The 20,393-nt window shown below is 39.7% G+C and overlaps 1 protein-coding gene across 1 annotated transcript in view; it reads left to right on the forward strand.

Moving 5' to 3' along the window:
* The window catches only part of bchs (WD repeat and FYVE domain containing 3 bchs), a 232,287-nt gene that overhangs the window by 22,867 nt on the left and 189,027 nt on the right, over window positions 1–20,393 (forward strand). The window contains exons 7-8 of the mRNA XM_081770205.1: window positions 13,262–13,428; window positions 18,573–18,775. Coding sequence (XP_081626331.1) covers window positions 13,262–13,428; window positions 18,573–18,775 — 370 coding nt within the window. The remainder of the gene's footprint in view (window positions 1–13,261; window positions 13,429–18,572; window positions 18,776–20,393) is intronic.

A 20,393-nucleotide genomic window follows, 5' to 3' on the forward strand; every position in this document is an offset into this window, starting at 1 on the left:
GTAATAATGCGTGTACAAACGCAGTAGGAACGTATGAGAGGCGTCACTAATCCTTGTTGACGTCAAAGGACGCAATATAAATAGACGACTGAGTTCGAACGGACCGCATGTACAAGATATGCCGCTACGACATTCTGTTTGTAAGTAGAAGCAATGGACAAAATCATATAAATCATATGTAATGTCGATTGGGTAGTGGACAGCCAATGTGATTACACCACGGAATGACAATTATCTTTTCCGCATGGCCGTGGCTTCCGTACAGGATCATCAGCAATGTTCGCTCGACATTGCAGTATGGTAAAAGTGTGGTTGACGGTTTGATGGCATCTACTAACCGCTAGACTCGCAGCAAACACGCCTTTCTGTCGACTTGCATTGACCCACAGCTACATACTCCTCAAGCTTCAATGGTGCATAAATATCTTCGCTAGCGTGCTGAGTGATAGACTATCGTATTTTCGGAGTAGTCTCGCTTCAGCCTCTGCATTGATGGTTCCGTATGCATTTGACGTTATGGTGGTGAGCACAGTGTACTGTGGTGTATGGCAAAATTTCGCTCTTAATTTTTTCCTCACTTAATCTCTTTTGTGACAGTCAAACTGAAGGCTTTAATTAACAAGTTCAGTACTGATTATCAGCTATGAAACAGCATAAGGAAAGACGAGTATGTCTGTGTAGCATTGCTAATTTTTGGATGATAATTTTTCTATTCTTCTGTTAATTTTCTTCTATTGCATTTTCACAAACAGCAAGGAAATAGAAACAGGCTGTCCTTCTGGCATTCCTCGACTACACTCTTTCTCTCTCCGGTCCTGTGAATCGCTAGTTTGCCCACATAAATTCTAACTTGACGTTTTAAAAAGAACTCTTAAGAGAATAATTTTTCTTTTCTCTTCAGCGAAAAGAGAGATAATACACACCTAATAGATAATATATATCAGATAATAAAATTATAGAGAGGTTACAGGTCAAGTTTCATACACATATGGCAATCCTTGTGTTAGAGTTTTCCTGTATAAATCAATAACAATTATTTAAATTTTACATCCAGGTGGATACAATTTACTGTTTTGTTTCTCTCTCAAATACAGAGAATGTTCGGGTTCTGTCTGACATTTATTGCATTTATGATTTTGTGTTTCTATCTGGGTATTTGCAAATATCATCATAAATTATATGACTATTTGATTGGAACGTCGTACTATCAAGGGTATCAAAGGTCTCAACCTTTGCACCCAGTTTTAATCTCCAAAATTTGTTAGTGTATAACATTTTATCAATCAAAGCATAACCATAAGATCCACCGAAACCTTGATAAGTCTTGCGCTCAAGCTTATTTTCGGTTCGGATGTCACCAAACTTACTTTAGAATTACTCTTTAGTACTGCCCACTATCCGCATGACTATAGTAGTATCCTGTTGAAAAGATAAGATCCCGTTAAAAAAGCCTATGGATTTCCTTCTCTCGGGTGGAAAACTTCGTATACATGTGACTCTTAATCACGTCGCTTCTGGATTCGAGCTCAACATTTTCTAGTGGTTGGGGGAACTTTGTGCTGCTTTGCTTCTCCAACACTCTCCATTGCCTGGAAAGGTCAATTTATTCTCATGCGACGATAAGTTCAAGTCCGTCTACTTAACGACACCTCGACACGTTCTTTGGATTCTTATATGAAGGGTAAGGGGAAAAAACGAGAAATGTCCATATGTGCCTTTTATCCAGTGCTTTGTCCTCTCTATTGGTGACTCTTGGTACTATCTGACAGTATATACCATGAATGCGTAGATGTCGAAATGTCCATGTAAAAAGGGGCAAAAGATTTGAGTAACTTATTCTTTTTTACGCGGTTTAAAATATAAAAACGTCGTTTTCTTGAAAATGAAGTTTTGTGACATTCCTCCTTTTTCCCCCTTACCCTTCATATTATTTTACACATGACGTTGTGACTTACAACTCAGTCGACTTCTGCATCTACTTTGTGTCGCAGATTTACAATCTCGCCATCTTCCAGTGGACTAGGTAATATTCGTCAAGTTAAGCACTTCTTCAAGATTATATACAGTTATATAATGTCGAGTTGCTTCTCATACTCTGTAGCTCTCTTGGGCTATCAACTTACATGTATCTTGTCACAAAACTATTTTCAAAATTCATTTTAACGCATAAAAATCTATTTCTAAACATCTATCCTTGGCCCCAAAGTCATGTCCAGAATTAATACCACTGTATCTTGGTCTTTTAATTGTTCTTGTTCAGAATAAATGCCAACTAAAAATCAGAACTCACTGTCGTCTGCATGACAGACCACTCTTGACAAAATCCCAGGCATCATTTTTGCTTCTCATTTGTTGACTACGCCTCTGAAAATCATGATTGCTTCTGCAAGTCTATCGGCAAGTGGAACACCTTCTATAAAGATACCTGCCGCCCTTCGTGTGGATGTTTCGCCTCTACGACTGAGTGCTGGATTGCCGGAACCCTTCAGAAGAGAAGTGTCGTCTGGGAGTTCTGCTTGTCCGTTTGCCTTCGCTACCTTTCATCTTAAACAATATATTCAGAAGTCATCATCCCAGAAGTAGTGTTATTCATCAGGACGGCTGTCTGAATATTACTTCTGCTTCTTTCGCTTGACACATGAGTCTTTTTCTCGATCATCTCCCAAGGATACTGACTGGATATACGCGGACAACTCTTACAAGAAGAAGGCAGAGTTTAGTAAGTGAACTTCCGGGCCATTTTTTTCGAGGTGGTAGTGCACATTTAAAGAGTTAATATTACAAACTGGGAGAGCGCAATGGCCAAAAATAACGGAGAAAAAATGTCTTAAAGTGTTCTACTCGACGCATATATCGTACGACGCACAAATTTACCAAGTGACGGTGTGGCAGAGTGAGTGAAATCTGTAACTTGTATAAAGTGTCCCGAGTTCGATTCCTGTTCGAGTCATACTTTTTTTTTTTTTTGCTTCAACCAATAAAGTAGGCATTTGTAACTATAAGTAAAATATTAACTCACCATATGTTTATAATGAATAAAACAATAGAAATTTTCAAATCACTCGTAAATATACTGATATCAAGAGTTACATTATGGTTACGACCAGTGGCGTATTTACCATTTTATTTGGGGAAGGGGGGGTTGCCAACTTTAGTCCTGGAAATGTGAAAATTCTCCAAGATATTTCATCTACTTTTTTTTTTTATAGTAAATAACATTTCGGAACGGGGTTGGTTAAGCCCGGAAACGCCCCCCTTAAATACGCCACTGGCTACGACAATCGTTGTGTAATAAATGTTCTTGATGCTTTGTGTCTGCATGTGTTGAGTTTGCGAATTACAAAGGAGTTTGGGGGGAGATCCCCTTTGCTAATACTGGATGTTGCTATAACCAAAGGAGATTTCCTCCTCATTCCCCTTGTAATTCGCACACTGTCTACAGATGTAGACACGAAGCGTCAAGAACATTTTTTACACAACGACTGCGTTAACAGTAATATTTACAGAATAGATTAAATATTGTTCCTACCGTAGTTGACATGAAACATTGAAAGATTTTACAAGTGATTTGGAAATTTCTATTGTTTTATTCATTATAAACATATAGTGAATTAATATTTTACTTATAGTTACAAATGGCTACCGCTATTTATTGGTTGAAGCAAAAACAAGATGTATGACTCGAACAGGAATTGAACTCGAAACCCTTTACTCATGAGTTTTGCCACGCCGACACTTGGTAAATGTGTGCGTCGTACAATATATGCAGCGAGTAGTAAACTTTAAGACGGTTTTTCTCTGTTATTTTTGGCCATTGCGCTCTCCCAGTTTGCAATATTAACTCTTTTAATGTGCACTACCAACTCGCAAAAAATGGCCCCGAAGTTCACTTATTAAAGACTGCCTTCTCCTTGTTAGTGTCTGTGGTACCACTGGCACAAGTGAAATGTATTCGCAATGATCATGAATTTTTTTCCAAAAATGTAAGACTTAAGAACCGTCGAAAGCTAACGATAGGAAGACATCTCTCAGATAGGTTAAGTCTTTGGTTTTAATGTAGCCGTTGGAGAAAATTTCCCTATTGCTTACATTCTGATCTATCTCTTTCGCCTGGGGGATCACTTTCTAAACTAGTCGTGATGTAAAACAATCTAATTGTGTTGTTGTTAGGTGCTAGTTATAGATCAAACGTGTTGCCTCCATGCTTATTTCTTCACAGTTAATGATATTGTTCGTATTATTGTTTGTCCCCTTTATAGTAAAGTTGCGTGTTGTAGGTAAGGTAAATTTCTTTTAAGAACCGCCTAAATTTTAAGATTACATATTGCTGTGGGATTGCACCTGAAATTCCTATATTCTTTGCTGTTCTCTGCATATCTCATGTGCTGCCTCTAGTTGGCATTGGTTAAGTAACGTACGTAGCTGCTTGGCGTTCGAGATACATTTGTATATAAGGTCATTAGTATTTTATTTCATTAGTGTCGGACAAACTATTACTACGCCATTGTATATAAAACATTATTAGCGGTAATAATTAATCGTAATTTAGACGAGTCTAGTAACTCTTTTATGAGTCATTGTATTTACATCGTCTTTTATGAGTCTGACTTGCTATAAATTTTGATTCTTAAAAGAGATCTCGCGATATGCTCATGCTTTGAGAAAGTGGTAAATGTTTAGAATCCCACCTTAATATAGAATGTAATAATAGAAACAGTGGTTAAACCTTTAAAACACACTAGGGATTCCTACCAGTAGGTCTGGCACGAGCCCTATCCCGATGGTCTCATTCACTGCTACAGTATATTATCAGACGTCAGAGCGGTTGAACAACAAGTGTGATGGTTTGGGGCTTTTTTGACTACTACCTGACAGTGACTGCTACATTAGAGAAGTTTTAAGGCCGAGGTCATACCCTTCCTTGAGACAATTCTGGACGCCATATTTCAACAGGGCAATGCTCGATGTATATCAGAATGTGCAAGTGAGCTTTATCGGGATACGGTTGGCACTGCTAGCTTAGTGGCATATATGGTCTCCCGATATGTTGTTGCCGATGGAACATGTGTGGGATATGGTTTGTCGTCACCTTGTTCTATTGTGGGCTCTCATATAAGTAGTATGACAGTAACACATTCTAACGCCCGTTTCATTCGATCTCTGACTGCTGCATGGGGAGAATTCACTCCAAACTGATTTATCGAGGCAAGAGACGTACAGTTCTGATATTGTAATCACCTCATGTACCTTCATTACAAATCGGTGGTATAAATTTCATTCCAGGCGCATGGTCTTTCGTGGTGTTGTAATTTTCACAAAGAGCAGTGTAACTACATTAATTCAGCAGGTATATCGAAACTGTTTCCTACTAACTAATTCAATGTTAATGCGGTAAAAAATCTTGTGTTAATTGTCGAATCATTGACCATGTGTGGTCGTGTAGAACTTAAACTTAGCCAAACAAGCAGAAATTCCCTATTCCACTAAAGTTACATTTAATAACATTTTCTTACTTCAGTTTCTGACTGGTGTTCTCATGAAAGTAAAGCAATTTCAGCTCAGTGCATAGTAACATGGCACGTACGAATTAGTATTACGAGAAAGTCTGGTTATGATACAAAAGTTAGTATAAGTTATAATGTAAGTAATTTAAATAAATACATTAAATAAGCCAAACCACTTGGCGTAACGGCCCAATTTGTGGGCCTGAGCCGCTTCTCGCCAGCTGTTTGCGATTGGTGGAACAACATCTATCCTAGCGACGAATGCGTGGTGAGCGCGCCGCGTCGCCTTATCACTAACCGGCGTATCGGAACCTTTCTAGACCTAGTGGCCATCACATCTTTCATTCACGTGACTTCCTAGTGTGCTTCACGACGCTGGGTGGACGCCGATTTGTGGGCCTATTAGTGATTGGTGGAACAACATCCATCCTAGCAAGGAACGCGTGGTGAGCGCGCCGCGTCGGCCTATCACTAACCGGCGTATCGGAACCTTTCTAGACCTAGTGGCCATCACATCTTTCATTCACGTGACTTCCTAGTGTGCTTCACGACGCTGGGTGGACGCCGATTTGTGGGCCTATTAGTGATTGGTGGAACAACATCCATCCTAGCAAGGAACGCGTGGTGAGCGCGCCGCGTCGGCCTATCACTAACCGGCGTATCGGAAGTTTTCTAGACCTAGTGGCCATCACATCTTTCATTCACGTGACTTCCTAGTGTGCTTCACGACGCTGGGTGGACGCCGATTTGTGGGCCTATTAGTGATTGGTGGAACAACATCCATCCTAGCAAGGAACGCGTGGTGAGCGCGCCGCGTCGGCCTATCACTAACCGGCGTATCGGAAGTTTTCTAGACCTAGTGGCCATCACATCTTTCATTCACGTGACTTCCTAGTGTGCTTCACGACGCTGGGTGGACGCCGATTTGTGGGCCTATTAGTGATTGGTGGAACAACATCCATCCTAGCAAGGAACGCGTGGTGAGCGCGCCGCGTCGGCCTATCACTAACCGGCGTATCGGAAGTTTTCTAGACCTAGTGGCCATCACATCTTTCATTCACGTGACTTCCTAGTGTGCTTCACGACGCTGGGTGGACGCCGATTTGTGGGCCTATTAGTGATTGGTGGAACAACATCCATCCTAGCAAGGAACGCGTGGTGAGCGCGCCGCGTCGGCCTATCACTAACCGGCGTATCGGAAGTTTTCTAGACCTAGTGGCCATCTCATCTTTCATTCACGTGACTTCCTAGTGTGCTTCACGACGCTGGGTGGACGCCGATTTGTGGGCCTATTACTGATTGGTGGAACAACATCCATCGTAGCAAGGAACGCGTGGTGAGCGCGCCGCGTCGGCCTATCACTAACCGGCGTATCGGAACCTTTCTAGACCTAGTGGCCATCACATCTTTCATTCACGTGACTTCCTAGTGTGCTTCACGACGCTGGGTGGACGCCGATTTGTGGGCCTATTAGTGATTGGTGGAACAACATCCATCCTAGCAAGGAACGCGTGGTGAGCGCGCCGCGTCGGCCTATCACTAACCGGCGTATCGGAAGTTTTCTAGACCTAGTGGCCATCACATCTTTCATTCACGTGACTTCCTAGTGTGCTTCACGACGCTGGGTGGACGCCGATTTGTGGGCCTATTAATGATTGGTGGAACAACATCCATCCTAGCAAGGAACGCGTGGTGAGCGCGCCGCGTCGGCCTATCACTAACCGGCGTATCGGAAGTTTTCTAGACCTAGTGGCCATCTCATCTTTCATTCACGTGACTTCCTAGTGTGCTTCACGACGCTGGGTGGACGCCGATTTGTGGGCCTATTACTGATTGGTGGAACAACATCCATCGTAGCAAGGAACGCGTGGTGAGCGCGCCGCGTCGGCCTATCTCTAACCGGCGTATCGGAACCTTTCTAGACCTAGTGGCCATCACATCTTTCATTCACGTGACTTCCTAGTGTGCTTCACGACGCTGGGTGGACGCCGATTTGTGGGCCTATTAGTGATTGGTGGAACAACATCCATCCTAGCAAGGAACGCGTGGTGAGCGCGCCGCGTCGGCCTATCACTAACCGGCGTATCGGAACCTTTCTAGACCTAGTGGCCATCACATCTTTCATTCACGTGACTTCCTAGTGTGCTTCACGACGCTGGGTGGACGCCGATTTGTGGGCCTATTAGTGATTGGTGGAACAACATCCATCCTAGCAAGGAACGCGTGGTGAGCGCGCCGCGTCGGCCTATCACTAACCGGCGTATCGGAAGTTTTCTAGACCTAGTGGCCATCACATCTTTCATTCACGTGACTTCCTAGTGTGCTTCACGACGCTGGGTGGACGCCGATTTGTGGGCCTATTAGTGATTGGTGGAACAACATCCATCCTAGCAAGGAACGCGTGGTGAGCGCGCCGCGTCGGCCTATCACTAACCGGCGTATCGGAACCTTTCTAGACCTAGTGGCCATCACATCTTTCATTCACGTGACTTCCTAGTGTGCTTCACGACGCTGGGTGGACGCCGATTTGTGGGCCTATTAGTGATTGGTGGAACAACATCCATCCTAGCAAGGAACGCGTGGTGAGCGCGCCGCGTCGGCCTATCACTAACCGGCGTATCGGAACCTTTCTAGACCTAGTGGCCATCACATCTTTCATTCACGTGACTTCCTAGTGTGCTTCACGACGCTGGGTGGACGCCGATTTGTGGGCCTATTAGTGATTGGTGGAACAACATCCATCCTAGCAAGGAACGCGTGGTGAGCGCGCCGCGTCGGCCTATCACTAACCGGCGTATCGGAAGTTTTCTAGACCTAGTGGCCATCACATCTTTCATTCACGTGACTTCCTAGTGTGCTTCACGACGCTGGGTGGACGCCGATTTGTGGGCCTATTAGTGATTGGTGGAACAACATCCATCCTAGCAAGGAACGCGTGGTGAGCGCGCCGCGTCGGCCTATCACTAACCGGCGTATCGGAACCTTTCTAGACCTAGTGGCCATCACATCTTTCATTCACGTGACTTCCTAGTGTGCTTCACGACGCTGGGTGGACGCCGATTTGTGGGCCTATTAGTGATTGGTGGAACAACATCCATCCTAGCAAGGAACGCGTGGTGAGCGCGCCGCGTCGGCCTATCACTAACCGGCGTATCGGAACCTTTCTAGACCTAGTGGCCATCACATCTTTCATTCACGTGACTTCCTAGTGTGCTTCACGACGCTGGGTGGACGCCGATTTGTGGGCCTATTACTGATTGGTGGAACAACATCCATCGTAGCGAGGAACGCGTGGTGAGCGCGCCGCATCGGCCTATCACTAACCGGCGTATCGGAAGCTTTCTAGACCTAGTGGTCATCACATCTTTCATTCACGTGACTTCCTAGAGTGCTTCACGATACAACTAATGTTATAACACTATACCAACTAATGTTATAACCAACTGAAATAAATAAAGCAATTAAAAGTTCAACTAAAATACGAATATTAAATGGAAAATCAAATAAAAACAACTCCTTTTGGAATAATGAACTAAAAGACTTAAAACTAAAAACGAGAAGAGCTAGGAAATTATACCAAGAGACGTGGGAAATAGAATTGAAACAAATACGACTAAGAAAATACAGGGAACAAAAAGAAATATATGAAAACAAAATAAAAGAAATGAAAGTAAATAGTTGGAAAAACTACCTTAAAGAAAATACTAACCTAGACATTTGGGGTGAACCATATAAAATAATTAGTCAGAAAATAAAGAAGCCAACAACTCTCTCAACCTTAAGAAAAGATGACGGAAGTTTTACTGAAGGATGGGAAAGCACCATAAAATTTTTAATGGAAAAACTTTTACCCAAGGACGAAAAAGAAGACGATGACGAGGTGCACAAACAAATGAGGGAAGAAATGAAAATTTTACCAATAAACGACGAAATTATGGAAGAAACAACCAATCAAGAAATAAGTAATTACATAAAAATGTAAAAAAAAAAAAAAAAAAAGAAGAAGAAAGCGGCAGGTCCAGACATGATAAAATCAGAAATTTTCCTGGAAAATGCAGATACATGGTCACCATATCTATCAAGACTACAATTTATGCCTCAAGACGAAAAGAATTCCTAAAATATGGAAACACTCAAACTTAGTAATAATAAAAAAGAGCGAAGATAAAAGAAATGATGATCCTAAGGCGTATAGACCGATCTGTCTCTTAAATATAATAGGAAAAATATTCGAAAGAGTAATCACTAACAGACTTAGTAAATATCGAAACATAGAAAAAGATAAGCTACAGCATGGCTTTAGGAAGAAGAAAAGTACGGAGACAGCTATAAGGAGGCTTTTAGAATTAATAGAAAATGGAAAAATAGACAAGTACCAGGTAGTAATCTATGTTGATATCAGTGGAGCTTTTGACAATTTGTGGTGGCCATCACTTTTCAAACAATTTAAAAGAATGAAAGTACCTAAATCACTATACCAACTAATGTTAGAATACTGCAACGAAAGACAGGTCACTTACAAGGCACCAAATAATAACATTACCACATATACAACAAAGGGATGTCCACAGGGATCCATATGCGGTCCAACGATGTGGGACATCGTTATCGAACCATGCCTAAAAACACTGGAAATTACGGAAGACACGGAAGGAGTAGTCGGCTATGCAGACGATATCGCAATAGTCGTATCAGCACGATCAAGAGACGAAATTGAGAGGAAAGGGAACCAAGTCTTACACACGCTTCAAAAATGGTGCGAAATAAATAAACTGAAACTATCAGGAAATAAAACTAAATATACGATATTCGGGCAATCTATACAAAGAGATCCAATATTAAAGATTAACAACCAAAAAATTGAACGAGTGAAAGAATTCAAGTATTTGGGAGTATGGATTGACGATAAACTGAACTATGCTAAACATGTCGAAAACGTAACTGACAAAGGAAAGAAAGTGGCACATAAAATACTCACAATTGCAAGAAAAGACTATAAGATACCCAAAAAGACCCTACAAACGTACAACAATGCTGTAATAATGCCAACAGTAAAATACTGTGCCAGCATCTGGGCTCACAGAATATTTGCAAATAAAAAATTAAGGGAACAAATAAACAGAGTTCAGAGAGGAGTTATAATTAGAACAATAGGAATAATCAAAACACTACCGATAGAATCCTTACAGGTGCTTGCACTAGAAGAACCAATCCACTACCAAATACTAAGAGAAGCTGTAAAACGATGGAATACAAATAATAAAACTATAAAAATAATAGAGATTCTAGGTACAAATCCGAACAACGAAGATGAACTAAATATGTTGATAGAAAGAAAATGGCAGAAGGAATGGTACACCACAACAAAAGGAGAAAAGCTCAAAGAATACATACTAACTATCAAAGTAAGGAAAGAAATTGGTGAAATAAAGAAGGAAACTATGGAAGCGCTGTCGGGACATGGACCCTTCAAAACACATTTGAAAAGATTAAATATTGAAAATGACGAAATGTGTTCATGTGGAGAAATCCAAACACCTGAACACGTAATATGGAATTGTGAAAATTACGTAACTAGTGAAGAAATAAGGAATCTCAGAGATGAACTTAGTGATGAAGATTGGACTAGCTTACGGCAGGATAAAACAAAATTTGATAACTTTCAAAAAATAACAGAGCATATAGTGAGAAACCTATGGAATGAACGAACCCAACGAAGAAGGTAATTGAACAAATAGCACTTTGAAAAGATACAATTAAATAAAAACAAATCAAATTCTAATAGAAACAATCTTAAAGTTCTGGCAAACACCCAGAACTATAGTACAAACTTACGTTTCTTTTTATTTATTTATTTATTTATGTCGTTTTTATTTCTATAACCCCTATTAACATTGTGTGTGTGTCAGTGTTGTGCGTGTTAGTGTAATAAACACATATGAGAAACAGTGTGATAAAAGCTTAGAGAATCATAGAAGAAAGAAGAAACTACAAGACAGTTAACACCAAATGAGAAGATGTTGTTTTTTACACTGTGTTTTGTTTATCTTTTTCTTTTTAAATTTTTACTTTTCAGGGTGGTTAATGCGCTGCTTCCCAATCATTTATATTATGTATTAATCAATTATTTTCTTTCTTCTTTCAGGTCATTTTCTGCATGTAAAAGGTTAAATAAAGCAAAATAAAACAAACAAACAAACAAACAAACAAACAAACAAACAAACAAACAAAAAAAAAAAGAGAGAGAGAAATATAAGGGCATGGTTTTAAATATTAGGTGCCATGCTGAAAAGAAATGTGCCTCACCTCAATCTGCTGAGGTTTGACAGCCGAAAAGACAGGGAGATAATAAAGAAACATCAAGTATAAGAGAGAGAATAAAGGCAAGAGGCAGTTGCGTCTGCCATAAATAAGTCCGAAAGTAATCGGCCAAGCCAGGAGGAAGTGGAGGAAAAAAAAAAAAAAAGCTTCACGATGCTGGGTGGACACCAATTTGCGGGCCTATTAGTGATTGGTGGAACAACATCCATCCTAGCGACGAACGCGTGGTCGGCGCGCCGCGTCGCCCTATCACTAACCGGCGTATCGGAAGCTTGCTAGACCTAGTGGTCATTACATCTTTCATTCACGTGACTTCCTAGAGTGCTTCACGATGCTGGGTGGACGCCGATTTGCGGGCCTATTAGTGATTGGTGGAACAACATCCATCCTAGCGACGAACGCGTGGTCAGCGCGCCGCGTCGCCCTATCACTAACCGGTGTATCGGAAGCTTTCTAGACCTAGTGGTCATCACATCTTTCATTCACGTGACTTCCTAGAGTGCTTCACGATGCTGGGTGGACGCCGATTTGCGGGCCTATTAGTGATTGGTGGAACAACATCCATCCTAGCGACGAACGCGTGGTCGGCGCGCCGCGTCGCCCTATCACTAACCGGCGTATCGGAAGCTTGCTAGACCTAGTGGTCATTACATCTTTCATTCACGTGACTTCCTAGAGTGCTTCACGATGCTCGGTGGACGCCGATTTGCGGGCCTATTAGTGATTGGTGGAACAACATCCATCCTAGCGACGAACGCGTGGTCGGCGCGCCGCGTCGCCCTATCACTAACCGGCGTATCGGAAGCTTTCTAGACCTAGTGGTCATCACATCTTTCATTCACGTGACTTCCTAGTGTGCTTCACGATGCTGGGTGGACGCCGAAAATAGGGAAAGTACCGGCCGGGAATCGAACCCGGGAACACGTGGACATGAATCCAACGCTCTAACCACTGTACTACGGTGTCCCCAAATACATTAAATAGATATCATAAAAAAGAAAAATGTTGACAAAATAATTTTCAGAACCTGCCTGTAAAGTATTGATAAGAAACTGACCAATGTTAAAGTTTATAAAGCTTGTTTGTGTTTCAAATTGAGCAAGTGCGTTTCTCTTTGTAATGTTAAGGCAAGCATAGATAGAGTGCTTGATCCAAAGATCTTTGTACATTCTCTTTTCTATGACGTAAGATACGTATGGTATACAATTCAAACATATTTTAATGTATGGGAGAACACATATATTCCAGGCTATATCTACAAAAGGAACTAGCAGGAAATAACTAAGAATTTTGATGTTTTTTTTTTTTGAAATAAGGTTTTTAAATATATATATATATATATATATATATATATATATATATATATATATATATATAATTTTCTATGTGTTTCAATGACTGAGTTTGATGATACATATTTCTTGTTCTGATTTCAGTTTGGAACAAGATACATCTGCAGAAGCCCAGGAAGCAATAAGAAATCTTGTGTTAATTGTAGCATCATTAACCATGTGTGGTTATATAGAACTTAAACCTAGCCAAGCAAGCACAGGTTCCTTATTTCAGATGCCTGGATTCATGCTGCCACAACCATCAGGTAGAGGTATGTTTTGTATCTTGGGTGCACAAGGTGAAGCGGGTACTTGCTTTTACTGCATATTGGTTATCACTTTACTAATTGGTGCCTTTAATGTGTTTATTTCTTACCCACTATTCCTGGTGTTGGAACGTTATTAAAAGTATTCGTATACACAAAATAAAAATTGCATATATTTACTGGTAACTTAATTCTTTTTGCATTCGTATTTAGTAGAGGCTAATTACAGTGGAGTAGTGTGGTTTGTGAGCTTGATTGTGGGTGACAAATAACATATCTTGGGTGCTGCATTGTTTTTCATTTCTTGGGAAGCGAGCCTAACTCACTTTAATTACTAGTCTTGCACTAAGGCTGTTATGGTATTCTTAGAACGTTTACTGTGATTGTTGCTTATTTAGGTTTTATACGGGTCTCATCAGAGAAATCGTCGTGCCTGTAGATGCAATTTATTTCTTATAATTCAAAATCTTGGAGACAAGGCGCCATGTGATGCAGTTACCGTGAATTGACGTTTTCAGTAAATGTTTTCCTTTGCAGAAGCATAAACTGGTATACAGTAAGCTAATTTTAAATTTTAAATATCGTGAAATTTAAGTGGTAGGTTAATCTGGACGCGATAGTGTTAACTAAGCACACCTGCCAAAAAATTAGTCACTCTCCATATCATTTACGTAATATCTGGTAACATAATTAGTCTGAAAATTGCCTAGATACTGATAGAAGTGACTCTGTGAGGTGTTGCTGCGGGTATGACACATTGATTGGTTGATTGGATTGGAGTTTTATGTCCCATTTATCACGGACGTTATGTGAGACGTGGATGTACAGCTGAACGTGGGATTCGAACCACATGAGCTCCCGCTGGGAATCAAATTTGGGACTCACGCACCGAAGACGGGTATGCTAACTATATAGGCACGAGGGAGCTATGCCACATTGATATGTATCTACTCGCTCATCAGTAGATCTTGTAGTTGCAGCAAGGTACGGGGCTCTTTGCTTCAAATAGTCCCACAAAATTTCAGATCGATTTAACTTTGGGACTGTGCAGGCCAGACCAATTCAACAGAGTCCTTGAATGGTGTTCAAACCATGCACCTCACACACCAAAGCCCTGTGAACGCAAGATGCTTCTCATTTTGGAAGGTCGAAGTATCCACTTCATATTCATTATGAAGCTGGAGGAATCGGAACGTCCAAATAATCATGCTATTCATGTTCACATTGACATGTGTGAGTGGGCGCAAGGCACGGTACGAGAAAACCCGGACACCATCACAAACTCATTCAGCTTGAACCACATTCTCCACATACTGCGGGTGAAATTTTAATTGGGCTTATGGTGCACTTAATGCTTTTCATAATTGGAATGTAGACAAAAACGCGGCATGTCCTTGAATCTATTGAAGACGTGGGGCCGCGGTGGCTCAGTGGTAGAGCTTTTACCTCTGGTGCATGGGGTCCCTTGTTGGATCCCAGCTCGCGCCAAGTGAAATTTGTGGACAAACACCGTGTGCGTGGGTTTCCTCGGAGTTCTCCCGTTTACTCCCACTTTCTTCATTACACCATTTCATTCATTTCTCATCATTACTGTCTCCTTTAACCTAGCAGGCATAACCGTGGGACGTAAAACTCAAAGATTTCATTTCATTTCATTTCATTTTGAAGACTTGCAACTTTATGCGTCGTAGTGAGAAGTGGTCTCTCGTAGTACGCTGCATAGTTTCCTTTGCAGTGTTCTTTCCGAAATTGGTTAGGATGGACCTACCGAGTACGTTCTCGGGACTGCAGCAATTCCCAGCAGCATTGAAAACTGTCGACGGTCCCTCTCGGTTAGGATATTTTTGCAACCATCGTTCTGACGTAGGGGGCACAATGTCTCGGTGGAAGAGCTCTTACCTTTGGTGCGAGGGTTCCTCGGTTCGATTCCCGGCCACGCGAGTTTGTGGTGGACAGCATCGTGTTCATGGGTTTTCTCAGGGTTCTCCCGTTTCTCCTGCATTATTATTCCACCAGTTCTCCTATTATCATTCACTTTCAGTAATTCATCCGTCCACTTTAGCCTAAAGGCCATAACCGTAGGACGTTAAACTGAAAATATATTTCTGACACATTTGTCATTTATACGCATGTTAGATCATTCTTTATAGACATGAAGGACAGTCCGCTTTGATAGACTAACAAATCGTGCTCTCATTTCCTGTGTACCCATGGGCACACCCAAACGCAGTGACCTCTTTTTGACATTTTGTTATATCTTTACGAGTTGTTCCATACAACCGACTGCACACTCATCCTATTTAAGTGCGGTGTTCATGCGTCAGGGGCGATGAGCCTTGTAGTTGTGTGTTACCAGTGTTAACGTGAAATACTATATATAACGATATAATTGGACCAGTGTTAGTACTAGAGGGGAGTGACAATTTTTGTCTGATGTGCTCACGAATATTATTGTAACTTTTAAAATAGTAATTATTACTATATCTTCTCGTCAAACATTGCAGTAATTTTAGTATATTTATTGTATGTATAGCGATCTGGACATAAAAGATGTTTACATGTTAATGTCTCACGGGTATCACGAGGGAATTACTCAAATAAATGAATAAATAAAGGTAAAGTTGTGTTATTGAGGTAAAGTGTACGTTATTTTGAATGAGTAACAGTAAATCTTCTATCTAAAATAGACAGCCAGTAATTGCTTTTAATATATAATGGTTCTTAACGAATATGACTTTAGTATTTCACCTGTTATACAAAGTATAACGAAAATAAAAAAAATAAAAACTACATTGTTTTACCACCTAATTTCTTATATTTTCAAAATAAATTAAACTCTCAGTATTTCCGAAACAAAATCACTCTTAAGCAATTAATCACCAAATTGCTCAGTTAACTTTCAAATTGTACGTACCAACATCAAATAGTATATCTACAGTAGCACATAATAAATTGGTGAAATCTGGTTCCATTTTGTTAAGATCAACTACTACTTAACATTTCATAGAACAAAATAATAATATAGTTGTAATATTGTGTTCATTTGTATAGTGTCACAATACTATAGGAAAGTGAAAATGTAGGAATGAGATTAGCGAAAAATCTTAAATCATAGAAGGGGGAGCACGGTGCCTCAATACATTTGATTTCATTCTAAATCATAAAGATCTAAACTAACGCTTACATATATAAGGAAATAACTTAATAATCTTCTACGTGGAAGCTTTCCAATATGTTCGCCTAGCTGCTAAGAGAAACATAATGTCAGAATCAAAGAATATGAAAGAAATAAATACGATGATCTCCTGTCTGTATTTGAGGTAGAGCAAATATTACACACACTCTAGGAAAGTAATGATAAAGCAGTTTGTTTTGGAATTTTGGTTTTTTCGTGAACTCTAACAAAGGAAACTTAGATAAAGTGTGTGTAACATCGGTGGATAACTACAATTCACACAGTAAAAATTAGTACAATAGTAGAAGACACTTAATGTATAAACACCAATTTCCAGTGTAACTACCAGAACAGCGCTCAACTGAATTACCACCATGTTTATAGCACAGTTGTTGTAGCACAGGACAGAATATTGTCGATTTGTGTCCCCAAAATTTTCGAAACAACCGCCCAGAAAATGTCCTTAGACATTAGTTTTTAATGTTTGTTAAGTATTTAAAAAACAAATAAATAAAAAAAAAGTAGAGAAATTACGTGAAACGGTAACATTGTAAGTTTCATTTGTTGCCTCTGCTACAGTAGAAGCGTGGATTCCACTTTCCATTGGAATTCAATGGATACTTTGGTGGTCAGTTATTTAGGGGATAATAATTCGATAACCAAAGTAAAATGATAAAAATCATCCGTGGCCTGAAGTGCGATGTTCCAAAAATATAAACATCTCTTCAAGAGTTCGTGTGGTGCTATAACAAGCTTCTGATGTTTCATTCTTATTTATATTGATTGGTCCTCCGCGTATCTTATAACAAAATAACACGCGCGCTTGATGTGTCGTTGTTATTCACGGAAAACTTTTATATGCTTGCTTTCTGGAAGATAATTGTGCAACCAGATTCAGAGGTAGGTCAAATTGTGAGAAAATGCTTGAAAATAACTTAAGTTGGAAGTGTTAAGATCTTGGAGCAATACTCCAGGATTCTCCACAGAAAAACTACCTTTCCGTTTCAAGTATATAGCCAAGTCAGATTAGACTTCAGGGTTCTATCCGTGAATATCAGTGTATCGACAAATTTACTGTTTGCATTAATTATTTCCTTAATATTAACACAGAAATATTGCAGATAGATTTGAAGATACGTCCGCACAGTACATAGCATAAAAGTGCCGTTGTATCAGCAATGGATTTTATTTCCCATTATCTCAAGGCACAAAATACTTTTTGACTGCCAGTTAGTACAAATAACCTCCTTGTTTACGTTGTTGAGAACTACTTGGTATAAACGTTTTGCATTAAAAAAAAAAAAATAAAAAAAAAAGTTTCTTAGCAGATTGCGGCTGAAACGACTGTTCAGTGACTGACAAAGTAGCGAAAAGAATCCCTCAAACCCCGACAGTCATTCTGAAAAAACATGTATTAAGAAAAACTGTAGAATGTTGTTTCCAAATTTTCGCTACATTTATAATATTGTGATTTTAGCCTTACGAATTGTTTTAAACATTTAAAACTTGTATACAATTTGAAACCCATAGTTCGTTGTTAAAGACGTTAATATTACATAAGTAATGTATCTGAAACTCTGGATCGTATAATCTATTTTCTTCAAGTCTTCGCTTCTAAAATACTGTATAAATACTTCTACGTATCTGATACTCGTTTTTAACTACAGATTATACTTTAGGATGTGTGTGTGTTTTCTTTCGTGTGACAGGAAGAAAATCTCGATTTTTTACAATTAAACATAATAAATTTTTAATAGAAGTATGAAAGTTCCTATTGCTTGAGGCAAATGTTCGCTTTCAATGTGCAGATACACGATAAGTTAAAAGTTACTTTGCCAGAACACATGTGGTGGTAGCCAGTTTCATAGCTTTGGTGGTATGGTTGCTTATTATTGTGTTGGTTTTGAAATGAAAAGATATAATTATTTCTTGCATCATTCTCTGTACTCGTTAGTGTGCTCTTTTCTTATTAAAGGTGCAAGCGTAAGAAATATTCAAGCATTTCAAGTGTTGCAGTCAGTTTTTCTAAAGTCAACGTCAACTAGTCTTTGCACTGTTATTCTGGACGCAATATCCAGTGTTTACCATTCAGATAATGCCAATTATTTCATTTTGGAAGGCCAACATACTTTGTCTCAGTTTGCCGAGAAAATTCATCTAAAACCTCCAGAGATTCAGGTAATAGTCATTTTAAGATTTTTTTCAAACGTTAATTTTATAAACAAAAACATGTAATAATATTTCTTATGTTCTGCGATTGAGATGTTCAATGCAATGTAGAGTGGAAAGACAGTCTCTAAAACTTTATTGATTGATCCATGTGCATCTTCGTGTAATACTTCATGACAGTTTACAGGACGGCTAGACGTGTTAATGCTATATGCAGCTTGTCAGCAGATTATTGATGTGGAATTTAAATAGAATACCATGAAAATTGGGGTAAAAATTCAGTTAACAAACTCACCATTCGTCTGTAACATGCAGTATATTTATTGAGCCATTGTGCTTTCGGAGAAGTTTCTCAATAATATCTTACAAACTGACCCACAGTGTGGATGTAGTAGCTGCTGAAGTTTATATAAAAACCTTTTCAATTGGTTTGGTTGGATTGGACTTTAGCGTCTCTTTCAACAACGAGGCTATATGAGATATAGGCTTATGGCTTAGCGTGGGATCTGAACGACATGAACTTCCACTGGGAATGGAACCCGGGTTTTCCACACTGGAAAAAAAAAATCGTAATCAAAGCCAGACTATTACTATAGTCGTTAGTGTGTTACGCTGCATACTATTGACTTACAGACGTGTTCAAATTATTAGACTCAACGTTCAGTTTCTGAATTTCTTACAATACTTACGTGAGAAAATACTTTCGAACTTAGTCCAAATTACTACTTTGTAACTCTGTCCTAATTTCTAGTGGATGTGGCATGTGCTTTTCAATATCAGTAAAACAAATGCGTAAGCGCGTATATCCAAATTGGAAACAAAAAATGAAATGGAATACATACAAGAAAATTATCTCTCACACAAAGATTAATATTTCTTATGAAATCCCTTATTCTTTATTAAGTCTTTTATCCTTTGTGGCATCCTATGTATGAGCTTATCACATTTTGCCTTCAAGTCAGCATCGTGATACCACAAATTGTTGATCTCCTTGATCAATTGAAGTTTTGTTTTAATGCGCTTCTTCTCTAGTTTTTCTTACATGAAACTCCAGAAGTTTTCAATCGGGTTCATATCAGGACTAGTGCCTGGTCACGGAAGAACACTAATTTCGTTGTCCTCGAAGAATTTTGTCACAGCTTTGGCCCGGTGGCATGGGACTCCATCATGCATAAAGATAAAATGTACGTCATCAAACCAGAGTGTAATCTGGGAAAGCAGTTCTTCTTGAAGAACTTGTAGGTATTAGTCGTGCTTCATTGTCTTCTCTACTATATACAGTCTTCCAGGTTTGCAGACAGAGATGACACCCCAGACCATGACTGAAGTAGGATGCTTCACGGTTTATTAAAGACATTCCAACTTGAATTCCTCCCAGATCAACGTCGCACATATTGTGAACATTGATCAGACACAAAGATACATGATTTATCACTGAAACACACTATTCTCCAATCGTCAGCAGCCAATATTCTAGGCGTCGTGCCCGTTCGAGGCGCTTCTTTGCCATGATTGGAGTATACTCTAATTTTTGTTTTCTTTCTTGACTGTGTGCTTTTATTCCTTCGCCACAAAATCCTTCAAACACTTTCAGGCCAAATGTCTGCGCCATACTCGGCCATTTTTA

Source organism: Thermobia domestica, chromosome 1, assembly GCF_964235325.1.
Source record: "Thermobia domestica chromosome 1, izTheDome1.hap1.1, whole genome shotgun sequence".
Classification (NCBI taxonomy): Eukaryota; Metazoa; Arthropoda; class Insecta; order Zygentoma; family Lepismatidae; genus Thermobia; species Thermobia domestica.